At 39.1% G+C, this 17,141-nt stretch overlaps 1 protein-coding gene across 3 annotated transcripts in view; it reads left to right on the forward strand.

The window, feature by feature from the left end:
- The window catches only part of AFF2 (AF4/FMR2 family member 2), a 538,237-nt gene that overhangs the window by 451,300 nt on the left and 69,796 nt on the right, over positions 1-17,141 (forward strand). For all 3 annotated transcript variants that reach the window (XR_006353941.1, XM_043974303.1, XM_043974304.1), the window contains one exon: positions 8,853-8,890. Coding sequence is in view for 2 of the 3 variants with exons in the window: in XM_043974303.1 (XP_043830238.1) it covers positions 8,853-8,890 (38 nt within the window). In the remaining variant the exon portion in view is untranslated. The remainder of the gene's footprint in view (positions 1-8,852; positions 8,891-17,141) is intronic.

Consider the following 17,141-nt stretch of genomic DNA (forward strand, 5'->3'; position numbering starts at 1 on the left):
GGAAAAAACCCAGCTCTTTAACCTAAAGGCTATTTATATAGCATGTTCTAGGCTACTAGCACCCCCTCCCTAGGACTGCAAACAGATCAAGTCCTCATGGACTAGTATTTATGTCATTATGTTTCAAGCCAAAAAGTGATTTGTGGCCAAATTAGTTTGGGAAACACTGTTTTAGATGGTCTCCTTTAAATATAGGTCATTAGTGGCTTTCAATAAATGAGACTGTGTTACCCAAACACGTTTAAATTTTAAGTCTGCATTTCATAACAGGGAGCCAAGTTCAGCCAATATTGTAGTGTGTTATCCTCTCTGTTTAAAGAAACCCTTATGCCTTGATAAAACAAATATGAACATATACAAAATAAAGTTGTACAATCTGTGCCACTGTCTACTGGAAAACTCAAGAGACTGAAGGTTCTATATTGGCACAAATAGGCTTTTAGCAATTTGCTCTTTAAGGTGAAGAGATGGGGATTTGGGGTTTCTAGCCTAGTCCTTAAACGTACCCAATCCACTATTAAGGGCATGAGGCAACCTTCAAAAAGCAAAGGCTCATGCCCTCTCATTGAGAATTGTTTCTCAAAAGAAAACTGACTGTGGCTCATTGTTAAACTGCTAGGTCTATTTATTGTGTGCAAAAGAAAGTATTTTAACTCTTTGGAAGATTTTCCAGAATTGGAGCTAAGATAACTAAATTGTGTAGGCCCTGACTCTTGTTTACGTGAATTTTGGTCTGAGGAAGAAAATTGACCTTGTGGAGTCAACCTTGTGAGTCCCCTTCTTGGAATTTGAGGGAAGCTTGGGCCCTTGGGCTCTCCCCTGCTTGAGACTTTGAATTCTTCTGATTCGACTGGATACAAACTTCTTTTCCCCCACGACTGTCCTAGCTTTAAAATCCTTTGCCTCCTGTTTTCTCTAAGTGAAGAAGGAGAGGCCGGCCTTCCTCAGCAGCTGTGAGCAAGAGGTGGGGCCAGGCCCTGAGCTGAGTTAGGACCAGGAAAGAGGTGGTTACAGTAAGAATAATTTAAAGCCTACATGTTGAACACACAAGCCCAGAGAGTTGCCTGTTTTTCAGTGACTGGTGCACACAATGACCAAATGCCCCAAGTAAATAACTCATCAGCTTTGCCTGCTCTCCTTATATTTACTCCACTTATGATTATTGGTGGTAACAGAACTTGTGACTAAATGAGGCTTCTTACCAGAAGCCAATTCATACATATTTCAGTGAGTTATAAGCAGAAACTCTAAGCTTAAAGAAAATGGTCAGTTGATTCTGTTTCTCTAAAGGTATTTTATTTCCAGCAGAACAGTTTATATAGAGAAAATAGTGCTTAATGAAATGCAAGCACTTGAGATGACTGTCTGTTGTCATGTTAGCTTTGGACATGCTACTTAAAAAATTCCTACTGACCTCTATTATTTAAATGCACATGAAGATAAAAGAAACAAGTTCTGAAATCCAAATTGTCTCTATTCACATCTATATACTTTTTTATTATGATAGCTAGCCTAAAGATGACAATGAGCCCAGTCCCTTCATTGGGAAAGATGGCAAGGTGCCAGAGACAGTGGAAAGTTGGTAGGAGACTTCATCTATGCAAATCCTTCCCCTCCCCAAGCTCTGAGTTGCTACTAAGTGTCACTGCAACCCAAAAGAATGGTCCTGGCCCAATTCCAAGTAGCGATTGGATCTTGGCCAAAGGGCTAAGGGGTATCCCTAACCTACCACTTCGCAGGTTGGAAAGCAGTCATTGCCAGTGACTTCCTAGATGGAGGTAAGCTACTTCTTCACTTCATCCAGACTCAAGGTTAGAACATAGGACACTGATTCCTTTTTAGGCAGGAAAGGAATTGAATACATTAGTTGAAACCTTTGTGTAGATGGTGGCTGTCCTACCAAATGAGCCAATATCTATGTATAATAAGAAAGAAAACACTTGATCATCCAGATGTTTGCATGGAGTGAATTCATCCCATTTCATCCTCTTGCTCTGGCTTTGTGTAGACAGCCTGTAAGTGGCAAGGCAGAAGCAGTCAAATCACAGAGCAGAAGAGCCCTTTTGTGCTGGCTCCCTCCTTCATGCTCAGTAAAACAATAAAACATTAATTCTAGGTATGTGTCTGCCTAAATGGGTTAACCCATTCTATAGTTATTGATTACAGTCCATCCAAATACATCAATGATGAGGTCATTTACTAATGAATTAGTTTGTTTCAGGTTTTTCTCCTGAAATGGTAGATCAATGTAATTTGCCAATAAAGCCTGTGAGGTTATAGCACAGTTGTGTCTCTGCACCACCAAAGCAGTCAAGTGGAAAGAGAACAATTGAGCTACTTCGAAGCATCTAGGTGCCTAACCCTTTCCTGTTGTATCCACTTAGTTTTAGTGTTGTCTAGATATGGCTTGTGCACATACATTCTTATGAGATATCTGTTAAAGGACTTTGGCCACTGCCTAGAACAGTACATTTGTCTAATAAGGTAATGTAAGTAGCAGGATGTCAAAGATTTATAGAGAGAAAGTGTAAGGGATGTATATAGAACAATGATAATAAAAATCACATTTTATGTGTGACTGACAGGAGTAATATTGTGGCTAGGGAAAAAAAAGCAATACCCAAACAAACTGACTTGTGAAATGAGTCTAGGGTTTAGAATATCTCCAGGCCATCTCAGCACTCACCTTGATAATCTTACCACAAAGAAACCCTAGTAATCTCCTTTGAGTCTTTTTGTAATTTAGCAAAAGAAAGAAATTGTATTTATTTTGTATGAAACCTCACAGAAGGGGATAGATGGGTGATTCGTTAAATCTGGATATAAACAAGGGTTAATTCTTAAAATCCTAAACCATTCTTACAACTTAATAGAGTTCATCTATCTGATGTATTATGATCACACTTAAGAAATCAGGGGATTATTAGGTAGATTTGACTACCTTAAAATTAACTTTATAAAATTCCTATAGTTAATAAGTTTTCAAGTTCTTTGATTCTTGAGTTTTTCCTTAGAAGAATTTTGTGTGCATGCTATCGATGAGATTCATTGGACAGGGGATGTTGGTTTTGTCTGTGAAGGCTGGGCAGTTTTATGGTTAGTGTAATGAAGTGTGACTCAATCCCTATTCTGTTTCCGACCATACCCATCAGGATCATAGAATTGCAATGAGAAAAGGATGGTAGAGATAATATACTCTAGCCTTCTCAGTTTACAGAGGAAGAAACAGAGGAAGGGAAATGATCACACAAGTAATAAGTAGCAAATCTGTAATTCATCATTAGTGGACCCTGCCTGTCTACCTCCATTTCCTTCTTTGACCCAGGAAATAGACTGATCAATCAGGAAGTTGTCATAGATGGATTTTTTATTAACATTTTAAAATCTGGATTAGGATAGAACACTATCCTAATGGAGAAGATGTAGAGGTATGGATTAGTACTTTTGTATTTGGAATTGGGTGACTAGATCCAAAGAGTAGTTGTTAATGGGTTCCTTTGGAGGGAAGATTCTAGTCTAATACTGGAGAGATCTGTTCATGGCCTTGTGTTCCTTAGCAGTTTTAGTAGTCTCCATCCTGAGCTGTCTTTTTTTTATCCTCTGTCCTCTCAATTGGTCATCTCATCATTTTGGATGGCTTCAGTTATCATTTCTATGAAAATATTTCCCAGATCCATATATCCAGTTCTACTCTTTTCATTGAGCTTTAGCCCAACATCCACAAATGTTTATTGGATATTTCCAACTGGATATCCAATAGACACCTCACACTCAACACTTTAAAACAGAACTCATCCATACCCCCAGCCCTCTTTTTCTATCAAGGACTCTATCATCCTTCCAGCCATCCCAGTTTGCAATCTGGGAGCCATCCTTGACTTTTTAACCTTCTTCACCAACCCCACCCCCAACACACCACTGGCTGGGAAATGTTGTTGCTTCTATATTGATAGTATTATCTCTTCTCCCTTCACACAACTGCTAAAGTAATATCCCTGAAGCCCATGTCTGACCTCATCATTCCCCTTCTTAGTAAACTTCAGTGTCTCCTCTTATCTTTGTGATAAAATAGAAATTCCTCGGGAATTTTTAAGGCCTTCACAAACTTTGCATTACTCCCCTTCATGCAGTTTAAAGTGTAGCTCAAAACTGTTCTTGTTCTTGCCTACACGACACATGCCATCTCCATGTCTTTGCATTGCCCATCCCCAATTTCTGGAAGGCTCTCTCTTTTCTCTCCTCTACCTTCTGGAATCCCTTATTTCTTTCAGGATTCGGCTCAAACAATACCTTCTATAGAAGGCATTTCCTGTTTCCCTTGCCAACGTGCTCATCATACCTTCTCTAAGGTTACCTTAGCACTTACTTTATATCTATCACCTAAATCTCCCATGGTAAAATGTGAGCTTCCTGGGAGGAGGGTTGTTTAATTTTGTCTTTGTATCCTCATGCCTGGCACAGAATAGATTTGTTGATTGATTGACTGATTGATTGATTGATTGCCTCTGTCAGTGAATAGATCCTCCATAAATGTATTGTGCTAGTAAGGATCATCACAGAAACTGTGAATTATGTGTCCCAGGCATTTGCAGTGAACTGATGAGAAGGCATCGTTTCCAGTGATCACTGATCACTGGATAATAAGAAAGGCCTGAGAACTAAGGAATGTTCAATTCTATAGACTTCAATACACATTTATTAAACAACTAAGCTGTGTGAGACACCATAGTCAGTGCTAAGTGCTCAGGATGAAACATGACCTAGTCCCTGTTTATGAGGACTACAAAACTACAAATGAGGTGGATAAAGCCACATGCACAAATAAGTATTTGATGAGGGCCAAGATGGATCCTGACAAAAATCCCATGAAAAAAATGAAGAAGCAGAGATCACTTTCAATTGAGAATACTAGTAAAGGCCTCCTGGAAGAGGTAGCTCCTGAGCAGGGTTTTAAGGAAAGAGTACAATTTCCTAGGCAGACATGCAGAGGGAAGTGCATTTGAGTTGTGGAATTTGCCCCCTTCTGAGCTGAGTAGTAGGAAGGAAGGAAACAAGCATTTATTAAGCACCTAGTGTATGTCAGAATTTGAACTCAGGTCTTCCTAACTCCAGACCTGGCATTCTTATCTATACACTGTAACACCTAGTTGTAAAGTAAGAGGAATACACGCCAAAAGGAGCAGCTATCAGAGATAAGGTGCTTGTGAAGCCAAAATTGGTATGGAGTATAAGGGGAAGATAGATGCCTACATTTCCTCCTGAAGTAATAGTTACTTTAGATTCTATATCATTTTGCAGATCTGTGGTATGTTGTTATGTTTAATACTCTGGTATATTATTATTTGATCATAAATATATACATGATCAAACCCATAAGGACACTAAGTGATGCATAACTTCTCCATCATATGTTCTTTTCTTTTCTTTTCTTTTGTGGGGCAGTGAGGGTTAAGTGACTTGCCCAAGGTCACACAGCTAGTAAGTGTCACGTGTCTGAGGCCTGATATGAACTCGGGTCCTCCTGAATCCAGGGCCGGTGCTTTATCCACTGCACCACCTAGCTGCCCCCCAAAAGATAATATATTAAAAAAGATATTTTCATTCACATCTTTGCAATCACTTAATGCTCTTTAAAAATATGAAACATCTCAAAAGAAATGCAAATTACTAACAACCATATGAAGGAATGCTCCAAGTTACTAGTAAGAAAAATGCAAATCCAAACAATGCCAAGGTTTTCCCCTCACCCAGAAAATTGGCAAAAATGACAAAAGATGAGAACAGTATTGGATGGGTTATATAAATACAGGTATACTGATGCATTATTGGTGGAGCTGTGAATTAGTACAACTATTGTCAAAGCAATTTGGAATTATCTAAGAAAGTGATGTAGATGTCCCTATCCTTTGGCCCAGAGATTTCACTGCTAGGTTTACACATCGAGGAAGTCACAAAGAGAAAGCATCCATAAACACCAAAATATTTATAGCAGCACTTGGGTGATAACAAAGTAACTTGAAGATAAATAGATGTTCATCCATTAGGAAATTAATATGGGAAATTAATGTAATATTATGATACTATAAGAAACAAAAAACATGCTGAATCTAGAGAATCATGGAAAGACTTACACAGGAACTGATCAAAACACAAGTAAACAGAGCCAGCGAAACAATATGTACAATTACTACAATAATGGTAACAAAAGGAAAACTGCAAAAGATGACAGTTAATGAATTTGGGCCCAAAGAACACATATGAGAACACACACACACACACACACATACTACATTGCAGAGGTGCAAGTCCATGGGTATGGAACATGACATATAACAGCAAAGTGTTTCAATTTGGTGTTAGTTTTACAGAAATTTTTCCCTTAAAAAAATTCTTTGTTATAAGTGATTGCTTTCTGGGAGAGAGAGGTATGCAGGGAGTCGTCTAAACAATGTAACAACAAAAGATTTAGGGACAGAAACTAAGTGAATGCTGGATGGACTCAGTACAGTCATTCTCTTTCATGAGGATAAAAGGGATGGGGAGAGAGAGGTTTAAGAAGGATAGCTAGGAACACTTCTTACTAGAGCTGTGAATTTCAAACTGATGAAAAGTTAATTACTAAAGCAAAGGGAATGGCTCGACGGAGACAATCTGAGTCAATAGCAACCCAGGAAAAAAAAAGTCATTTGAAGGAAGTATTTTCCTGTAATGGTTTTATAAAAGACTACATTTCAAAGGGACCTGCCCAAAACACAATTGCGTTCCTCCTGATCATAGGGAAATAATTAACTCAAATTGGCTGGCTTGATGCAAAGATAGCATTTTCAAATGATATGTTTCTTAATCAAAGCTCCAGTTCTTCACTGTCCCCACTTTGATTTCTCTCTCTACTCCCCTTCTGTCACTGGGCATGCTCACAATGATGCAACCTCTCTGTTCTGAGAGAAATTGAACACACACTTGAACCTAGTGCCAAGTGACTTTTAGTAACCTGAATTATTCTAAGAAAAAAATGAGGAAAATCTAGCTAGCTTTCACAGTTTGAGGAGCTAGAAAAGGGTTGGTCTCAGTGTTCCCAGAATTATCTTTCTTTGGACCGCTACCCAAAACAATTTCCTTGTAGCCAGGATCAGCAGGCGAGAGGAGGCCTGTGGATGTGTGGAAAAGCTTAAAGCAGAAAGAGTCTGATGGCGATTTTGCCCAGCATCCTCCTCTTTCCTTGCTAACCTCATTTGGCAAACATGGAAAGATCAATTGCATTAGCAGAAATACACACTTTGATAAACACTCTGAATTAGGGATTCTCTCTGTACCATGATCATGTCACTAAATTTCAAGTGTTACAAAAGCCAACAAGAGATTGCCTGTTTCTTTATTTTAACCTGTTATATCTTCCACTTGCCTTCTTGCCATTTTAGCATCTGCCAAATTTCAGACTTGGACAAATGATGGACCTATAATTCTTGACTCGCTGACCCTGTCCAAGAATAGTGGGTATTTCTTTAGCAACAGAATCTAAATTTCATCAAACCAGGAGAAGTAGGATTCCAAAATCAAAATGTAATGGATTGAAATTAGGTTCAGAGAGATGAAGTTATTGAACAAGAATGCTAAAATACGATTCCAAATTCTAATGTTCTAGTATATACAATACATTCCCTTTAACAAATCTACTTTCTTCTCCTCTATATCTCTGGTCCTCCCTACCTCCCTTTCCTCCCTTCCCCCTTCTGCAAAATCTTTATGAAACTAATACCACTACCTGGAAACTGTAAAGGGTAGCATAGCTTTATATGATCCTTGTTTTTTCAACCACACCCTTTCTATTAATATGATTTATTTAGTTTAAATGCATTCTAGAAATTTATGAGTTTGTTTCTGATGCCATAATTATGCTATAGAAATGGGGGGGGAGGGGAAATCATCCCTAAAAACCTCCAGGTGTTTAAACACTTTGGTAGACTGTAACCATTCTACCATCAGTGCCCCCAGCTGTGTTGCTTAGCAACATTTTAATTCAAGAAGAATCGAAGGAGATGAAATCCCTGTGGAGAGGGAAACAGAAATAAGAGGGCCGTTGACAGATGATCTGAGTTGTTTCTTCTAATATACTGTGAAGATCACTAGCTCTTTTCATGAATGATAAATGGACTGTACACAGATCAATGGATTCAGCAATAAACTGGAACCCAGGCTCCATGTCCAAGCTGGTGCAGGCCAAGAGGCCCAGAGATTGACTCATTTAGATGATTCTAGCTGTGTTTTCTCAAAGGCTTCACAAGTATAAATTGATCTGATCTTTTGGTCATCCTTTGCCCTTTTGTGGTGGTGGCTAATAAAAAAACAATTTAGAAACAAATGCCTCTTGGACCAGTAGCCACAGGAATACTATGGTGGCTGGTGTTCTCAGGAGGTATCTATGATGATGTTCAGATGAGTGGTTACATGTCATTGGTCTCAAAATGCAACAAGGATTCCAACCCCCTCCCCACCCCCACGCACACACTTAAAAATTTGCATTCGCAGATAGTAGAATGGAGAAAGACACATGACAAAGACTCTAGTCCAAGTATTCCTTTCCACTGTGCACTTGTGGGATTCCTGCTGAATCCAAGACACAAGCGTGTGCTGTCATGTCAGCGTTTAGAAGCTGACCTGGCAAAGGTGACAATGTTCCCTTGAAGAGATGAATTTGGTTTTTTGTCTCCAGCTCTACTTACCGGAGGCAGCCTGCTTTGATTCCCTTAGTATGGTGCTGTGAAACATTCTGATACTGTAGATTATTTTGGTAATCAGTTGGAAGATTATGCCTATTAATGTTGCTTAATTGCATTTTTCTCTTTCATTCACAGGACACTGAAAAGGCCAAACCCATGGACATTCCTTCAAAGTAAGTTCCTTTTTATATCAGTTGGCTATTTCAACTGTAATGATCTCCATGCAAAGAAAAATAATTTAGCATTGGAGAGAGAGAGGGTGGGGGGAGGCAGGCAGGCTCTAGAATTTGATTTAATCCTGAATTGTAGCCATAAAAAATTCTCTTAATCAGCAGGGGCCTGCTTTGGTTTTCCCCATATCCCTGATGAGCAAATGCCCTAAGTTGTGCCCAGTTTACATAAATTAATATGTGCGTTCTATGAATAGCTGCCAAATAATATTATAATCATTTTAGACAAATAGTACTTCTGGCCTTGCGGGCTTTGCACATGCTAAAAAGATTACATTTTTAATTGCAAGCCTTAGAAAGATCTGACAGAGAGGGAAATCACTGAAAGTGTGCCAAATGGTTTCTAGCCACGTGGGAATGTTTTGCACGTACCTATGTGCCTAGGTCTCTCTTCTCAAGTGATGAAAAGTTCAGAAAATTCTATTTTTCTTTTCCTACTGCTGCTTTCTGAAAGGCAAGCTAACTGAAGCCAATTTCCAGGGCATTTTCTGGAATATTGTTCAGTCATAAGCAAACAGCATACCACTCCTTTCATTATAGTACTTTCTAGACATCTGGTCTATATCTCCAGAAGAAAAAAAAATCAGTTAAAGAGGTGCTTGTTCATTAGTCATTTTGGTTGACGTGGCATCTGATTTCAGTGTTCCAACATGGACAAGTTCAGAAAGCTGTTTCATTTCCAAAGGAAGGAACCAGCCTAGTTACTATGTTATTACATCTCTAGGAATATCATGTCCCCAGGATTTGCATATTCATGTGGTCAGTTTGCTCAGTGTTTTGGAGCATGGCGATAATGAATCATGGGTTTAAACTCTGGGAGGGCTAATTAGTGTTCCGCTTTCCCACAGTCACACACTGTACCATTAACCCTTAACAGCCATCTCCCAAATGTGGACCCTTGGTCATGAGGGTGTGAGCCAGAGAGAAATCCATCCCCATTGCAATAGAAACCCCTTCAGAGCCCAGAGCCAATGTAGGTCCCAGGGTAGCATCATCTTCATGCCTGAAGGCCAGACCATTTTCGTTGTGAAGAATGGCACTAAACTGCACTGAAGGGGGCAGCAATTTTCCTTTCACTTATTGATAGAAATGGTTTCTACAGATAAGTGTAATTTTTTTTGGAGGGGCAATGAGGGTTAAGTGACTTGGCCAGGGTCACACAGCTAGTAAGTCTCAAGTGTCTGAGGCTGGATTTGAACTCAGGTCTTTCTGAATCCAGAGCCAGTGCTTTATCCAATGCAGTGGCACCTAGCTGCCCCCAATAAGTGTATTTTTTAATGACTATGCGTATTCATAGGGAAGATCCCATAGTATCTAGCAAGTTCATGACTATAACAAGGAGGAAAAAAAGCAGATGGGTGGGGGGAGCCACACTATGAGATAAGAATTGCCCAAAGGATTAGTGATATAACTTGGAGTTTTTGAGATTTCTTTTTGTCGTTGTTGTTCCTTAGTGTGTTTTTAAATCTGCTTGGTAATAGACTCAAGTCACAAACAAATTCTGGGTATTTAGAATTGTCCTCCAATTTAAAAAACTATTGAGCTTAGTGGGGCTTTGCACTCTTTTGCACCTGAGTTTGTGCTGCCAACTCACCATCTGGGCCTTTCCATCAGAAAATGATAGACTTAAGTCCTGGAAGTTGTAGCTACACATCAAGGTTGAGTCCAAGTGACAGCAGAGAAAATTCTTGTTCTGGCATTGAATGAAGAGAGGCTCTTAGTCTCTTGGTAATAAGTCCTGTATCACTGATGAGTATTCAGTATGCTTATGCAAGAAAAGATCTAGAGGCTAGATTGAGCAACACTTCTACTTTCTGTGGCAGGAGTGCTGTTACAGACTACACTGAAACAAGCTCAGCAATTATAGAGTTCCCTTGGCCCTCTCCAAGTGTGTCTATCAGAGGCCTACAACTATACCTAGATTTGACACTTCCCTCAGAAGAAGGCATTGTCAGTTTTAGAAGGGTGACAGAGCCATCCTGCTCAACTTAATTTGAGTCCAGCACAACTGGAGAGGGCATATCCCAGTGAAGGCCTCCCACCTGAGAAGGAAGCAGGTGACTGACCAAAGACTCATACATCTTCTCCCTTCCCACTCCTCAGATTAATGAGTGTGCTCCTAGTTAACCACTATATAATGCTCACTCCTAGAGCAAAGGTTCCCTCCTAGATCTTCAGGGTACCCTTTCTTTGAGAATGCAAAGTTGACTGTGTCTGGCACTGGAGAGGCAGAGATTGGCTCCATTGGAAATTGGAATGCAGACTGGTAAATATCACAAATATGTACGTGAATTAAGTACTATCATTAGATTAGGAAAAGGCCATAGATTTGAATTACTCCATATCAGCCTTACCTTCTTAGCCCATTCTCTTTGTGTCCATTAAAAACCAGCAAACCAACCAATGAGTATTTATTGACCACTCAGCATTGTGCTCATGAAATCCTACTTGATGAAAGACATTTTTATTGACATAGTTGGAGGAAGGACATATCTTATAAACCAACAACTGAGGATTCTTGATGGGGTCTGAAGCCAGAGTACATTGCAGTCTCTATGGGATTATCCTTGATAAGGAATGTATATTGTCTGTTAGTCGTTAGTCATCCTAGTTATGTGTCGATATATCCGTTTCAAAGAGTTTTATTCATTTAAGTTAGTATTACTTCCTGAAATTTAACCAAGGGTTAATTTCAAGGTAGCCCAATGGCTGCCCATAGACTCTGCCCCCTGTCTGTCAGTGTGTGCTTGCCATGCTAAGAAGGGCTGCCTTGTTCCCCCCACTTCCTTGTTGCCCTCTCTTCAATACCTTCAGGATTGCAGCTTCTCTCCTTAACCTAAGGAGATCATTCAACATGTTAAATATACTCTATTTAAAATAGTATACACATGTCTACACTTGACAAAGGTGAACACAGAATATACCTGTGCTAAGGATTTGACCCTGAAACATTTAATGTTCCTTTGGGTGGTAAAAATCAAAACAGTATATGCATGTAACCTTAAGTATAATTGCTTCACAAAATCTTTGGAAATGCATAGGAATTTTACTTGCCTCAGAATTTAGCCACAACTTTCATATGACAGTATCTCTGACTCATAAAACATCAAAGATAATCTTGCTTGGATTTTAGTAGCAGTAGTAGTCGTAGTCATAGCTGCAGCAGCAGCTTCCATTTTGAAAACAAGGCCTAAAAGTTTGGTGATTTCTTCTGCCATATACGACCTAGCCTGTTATTGAGCCCTATGTGCTAGTGCACTCCTGCAAATGTGACTTGCTTTTCTCTAAAAGCCCTGCACTAATAAGTTGAGTTGACTTGAAGTGAGCTTGACAACTGTTACCCCGACAAAGAGAAATATCTTCAGTTGTCATGAGTGTGAAATTGTCCCTTGTCTTTATACTTGACTTGACATGGTCTACATCTTTCCCAGTCTCACATCTGGACCCATTAGACTTTGAAAACTCTCCCTTGCTTCTGGAAGCAGTGACTAGCTCACATACAATGCTCTGACTGAACTTAGGAGTGCTAGAAAGTCTTCAAAGTGTATTTCATTTCTCTTCATGTAGATCATGATTGGTTCCCATGTCACATAGAGAACCTTCATATGACTTCTCAATGCAGGAAAATGGGGTCGTTGTAGCCAACACTCCCCAGTAAGGGAAGTCATTATGCTACATGGTCCCTAAGACCCCTTTCAACCCTGAGATTCTACAGTCTAGGGAGCGACTGGTTTATTTGAGTTATATGGGTGATTAGCCTCATCTTTGGAGTTGTGTTTAAACCAACATAAAAAGTGAGGCTATTTAACATTCTTTCAAATGAACAGATAGAATTGTGCATTTTTTATTTTATTCCTCTCCTTCCCAATTATTCTATTATAACCTTAATGAGAATCATGTGGAAGACTGCAATCAAATGACTAGGGTACAGGAAGCTCATTAGCATAGGCTGCTGATCTGCTCATGAGTATCTGATTGGATAACTAAGGCAGTACACTTGTAGTCAGAGGAACCAAGTGAAAATCCTACCTAGCTCTGCTACTTTTGAGCAAATTAGGTAAATCAGCTCACCTCTCTGGACACAGTTTACTCATTTATTGTTAGTAGTATTGAACTGCTGAATGTTATCTGAGTATTATAACTGAATTCTTTCCAGTTTGAAATCCAATGATCCAAAAGGCCACAAAGAGGCACCAGTGCTAGGCACCAAGGCACCAAGAAAGGGGAATTTATAAAGCCCATAGTTAGTATAGGTAGTGGTGCCACAACAATTGACTCTCCTTTCTGCATAAAAATGTTTTGTTAAGACTAGAAAATTGTCTTTAAAAAAACTTGCATCTCTGGGAAAAGGGTATAATAATGTGTTTGGGTTTTAATATTATATTATATTCCAAAATAGTCTCAATTGCTAAGAGGAGATTCAAGGTGTGGTGGGGTTATCCATGAGACATGACTACCATGTTTCCATGTCTTCCCTGGCAGATTCAGTCGCTCTAGATTTGGAGACCCCATTCAGCCCTAATTCAAGGAGAAAGAATGGACAGTTAGAGTGGGGGGCATAATTCAAGAAAACTCCCTAAATCAGGGCATAGAATTGTTTTTATTGACCCTACAATCCAGAGTCTCTCACCCTGCCTGGCTTTTTAAATTAATGCAAACTTTCTCCAAATGGCTTCATAAAAAATAGCACCTATTAGAATGTTGTCAAGATAATTAATACTTGGATGCAGACGGTTCCAGCCACCTCTGCCACTGTTCATGAAAATCTAGCAAATTGCCTAGAAATGTCTTTTCTACCCCTAATGAGACTTTCATCATATACTTGACCCAAAATGTTGGCAGTCATATTTTTCTAAGCCAAGACAAGATTTTCCTCCAAATTAAAAGTCATCCAGGGTAGTGACTTCCATGACTGTTGGAAACTAAAACACTGGACAGTTTTAATTTTTACAGGAGGCAACCCCTTCTTAATAGAATGATAGAGATGAAGGTGGGGGGGGGGGTGGAGAGAGGAGAATGACACTCATCCAGTTCCACTCACTAATTTGGTAGATTAGGAACCAGAGAGCCAGAGATGAAGTGACTTGGTCACTTCTGCAGCCAGATGTTAAGCATAGGGCTTCTCACTGGCCCGAGGCTTATTGCGTTATTTCATTTGTTTCACCTCATCACTTTCAATGCCTCTAGGTTCACCACTTTAAAATCATGTTTTATTAATCATATAGGAGATATAATAGATATATATATATATACATACATTATTATTAATGAAGAGGCTGAGGATCATAACGATGAGGAAGAAGAGGAAGAGGAGGAGAAGGATGATATATAAAGCCACCTACCCCTCCAATCCTGGCTCTAGCATCAAAGATGCTGAGCACATAGGGAGTCAAAGAGAAGAGAACTTCACTGAGAAACAGTTTTCTCACTCTCATTTACTACTGCACTACCGAATTATACTGAGCTCACTTAAGTTCAGGCCACATGATTAAACGAGCCCTTTTTACACTTAAAGTAAGCCAGCTTTTTTATCAGTTAATTAATCAACAAGTATTTATGAATCACCTACTCACTATGTGCCAGGTACTTAGTACAAGGCAATGGAGACACAAATAGAATGAATGAAACATTTCCTACTCACAAGGATCCTATAGTTTAATTTGCCCAATACTCTGTTAAGCAGACTCCTTGTGATATGCATTAATTTTTTTTTGCTTTTGAAGAAATGCCCTGCTAATCAGCAGGTTGAAAACAAAGATTTCTTCATTGATGGCACTGTGGGAAGGCAGCGAGGCCTATGATGTCATTAATTGGAAGATGTCTCTTCAGAAGCATTCTCAGGAAATATGAAATCAAATAATTATAAAGAAAGGAAACTGATTTGTGTACAGGGAATAACCCTTTGGTTGGCCTTTTCTCTTTTTAATGTTACTTTTTCCCCCACCACAGTAAGGTAACGGGTTTAAGGCTAAATCCTATAAGGGACTTCTGAATCCCTTTACAGAAGATATCTTGGCTCTAAAGTTGGCATATTTGTGAATAGGCAACAAGCATACTCCTCACAATTTTCTTCAAATATTTCCAATCCGAAAGGACTGGCCTTGGGGTGAGGAAGACCTAGATGAAAGTCTGGCCTCTTTGTGTTACTGTGGGCAAGTCACTTAACCCTTCAGTGACTCAGACAACTAAGAGTAGAAGTTAAAGATGAGTTACTGATTTGCATCAATGGAGGGAGTCTCAGGCGTGAACTAAAAGGAAATATTTTAACTGCTCACTGTAATATTTCAAAACCATCCCAAGAAATCCAGAAAGTCAATCCATCAGAAAAAAATTTAAGCAATTGCTCTAGTTTCAAAGGAATAAACTGATGCAATGCCCTAATAGCCTCTATTAAAATATGGAATCTCTTTCTCTGTAGAACACCAGGTACTTAAGGACATTTCAGTTAAAAGAGCAGTGAAATAAGAATAAAAACAATGTTGAAGATGTTCATTTTTGCGAGTTAAAGATGTATTAGAAAACAATATATATGAACTCTTGACCAAGAAATTGACATAGCCAAGTCCTTCACCTTCAGATGCAGGTGCTGAATCAGGCCATTTGAAAGATCAGCTATAAAACTAATGGGAAAAGGCTCTACTATCAATCATATGGCAGGCCAGCATAGAATGTCCACATATGCTCCAGTCCTCCAAGATCTTCTGGATGGGTTACACAATCTTAGCCCTTCACCCTGTTGTTTGTCTTCACTTAGACCTCTCCTCCCTGTTCCTTGCAGTTCATTCCTAAGCCATCATCCTGTGTACTAAATCCAATCTCCCCACTTCCCTATCTCAACTCCTTGGTGAATTAGTTCATCCTCTACACCAATGGTGTCAAACTCAAATAGAAATGGGGACCACTAAACAGTACATATGGATCCCTTCAGGCTGCATATTGACTTTGATAACCACATGTTAATATAATCTGTGTTTTATTGCGTTTGTCTTTATTTTGTTAATTATTTCTTGACTACGCTTTTGTCGGATGGACTGCATGAAGGCTGCATGTTTGATGCCTCTACTCTATACTATGGTCCCTTATTACCTATCACTAATTCTGTCCTGCCAAAACGCAAACTTGGATTGCTCCCCCCATCACCTGTCTTCATTCTTATTCACAGGCTGCTGAACAGAGCTTAAAAGGTCATGGATATGATTGGACTCACTGTAAAGTTATGTTTTATAATCTTAACCAGGCCCCTCACTATAGCAAGGCAACCTTAGATCTTGCTAATCCATTAATTCTCCCCTTTACTACAGTAGCTTTCCAAAACTTTTCATTCCTTTTCAAGCTTCTCACAACACTACCTCCTTTCACACTTTCAGAAGACTCTGCCTCTTACTTCTACAAAAAAAGATCAAGAAGTATGGTTGCCTGGTGAAAAAGTTCACTAGATTTGGGAGCCCAAAGACCTGGGTCCAAATGTCAGATCTTTCATTGATTTGGGACAAATTTCACCTCTGTTGAGCTCGTGTTCCACATCTGTGAAATGAGGATATTGGACTAAATGACCTTCTAAGGCCCATTCTAGCTAGAAAACTATAATACAGTTTTCTATAATAAATAATTCTAAAACTATAATAATAAATAATAATAAAACTATAATATAGTAGATTCCTTATGGTCCAAGAGCATGAAGGTGGTAACACAAAATCCAGTGCCAAGAAATTCCAAAAGATGGGGGGTTTTTGCTTAAACTTTTCAGGAGGAGGAGTTTGGGAGGTTTTTTTTTCTTGCCTGTATCTTCTGGGATTGTGGCCTTTTTCTGTTTTCATTGTAATATATGTTGTGCCTCAATTGGTTTTTGCATTGTCAGTTAATCTTGCCAGTTGAATTTAGAATTAAGGGGGCCAATTGCTATATACTTTATTATCAATTCAGTAGTAACTTCTGAGTACACACTGTGTCATAAACCAGGCCTTGCACTTAGGCAAGAACACAGGAGAGAAATAAAGCCCTATATTGTTCCAGGTACTTTTCTAGAAAAGCATATCATCCATGAAAATCTGGTCATTTAAGATCAATGTATACAAAAGAAAGACAAAAAATGAGATAATGTTTCTAGAAATAATAACATTGCTACAATTATAATTTTGCCTAGTACAACATTTCCCTGCCTGATAGACCCCCTTGGGGATTGTTCCTGTGCTTG

Source organism: Dromiciops gliroides, chromosome X, assembly GCF_019393635.1.
Source record: "Dromiciops gliroides isolate mDroGli1 chromosome X, mDroGli1.pri, whole genome shotgun sequence".
Lineage (NCBI taxonomy): Eukaryota > Metazoa > Chordata > Mammalia > Microbiotheria > Microbiotheriidae > Dromiciops > Dromiciops gliroides.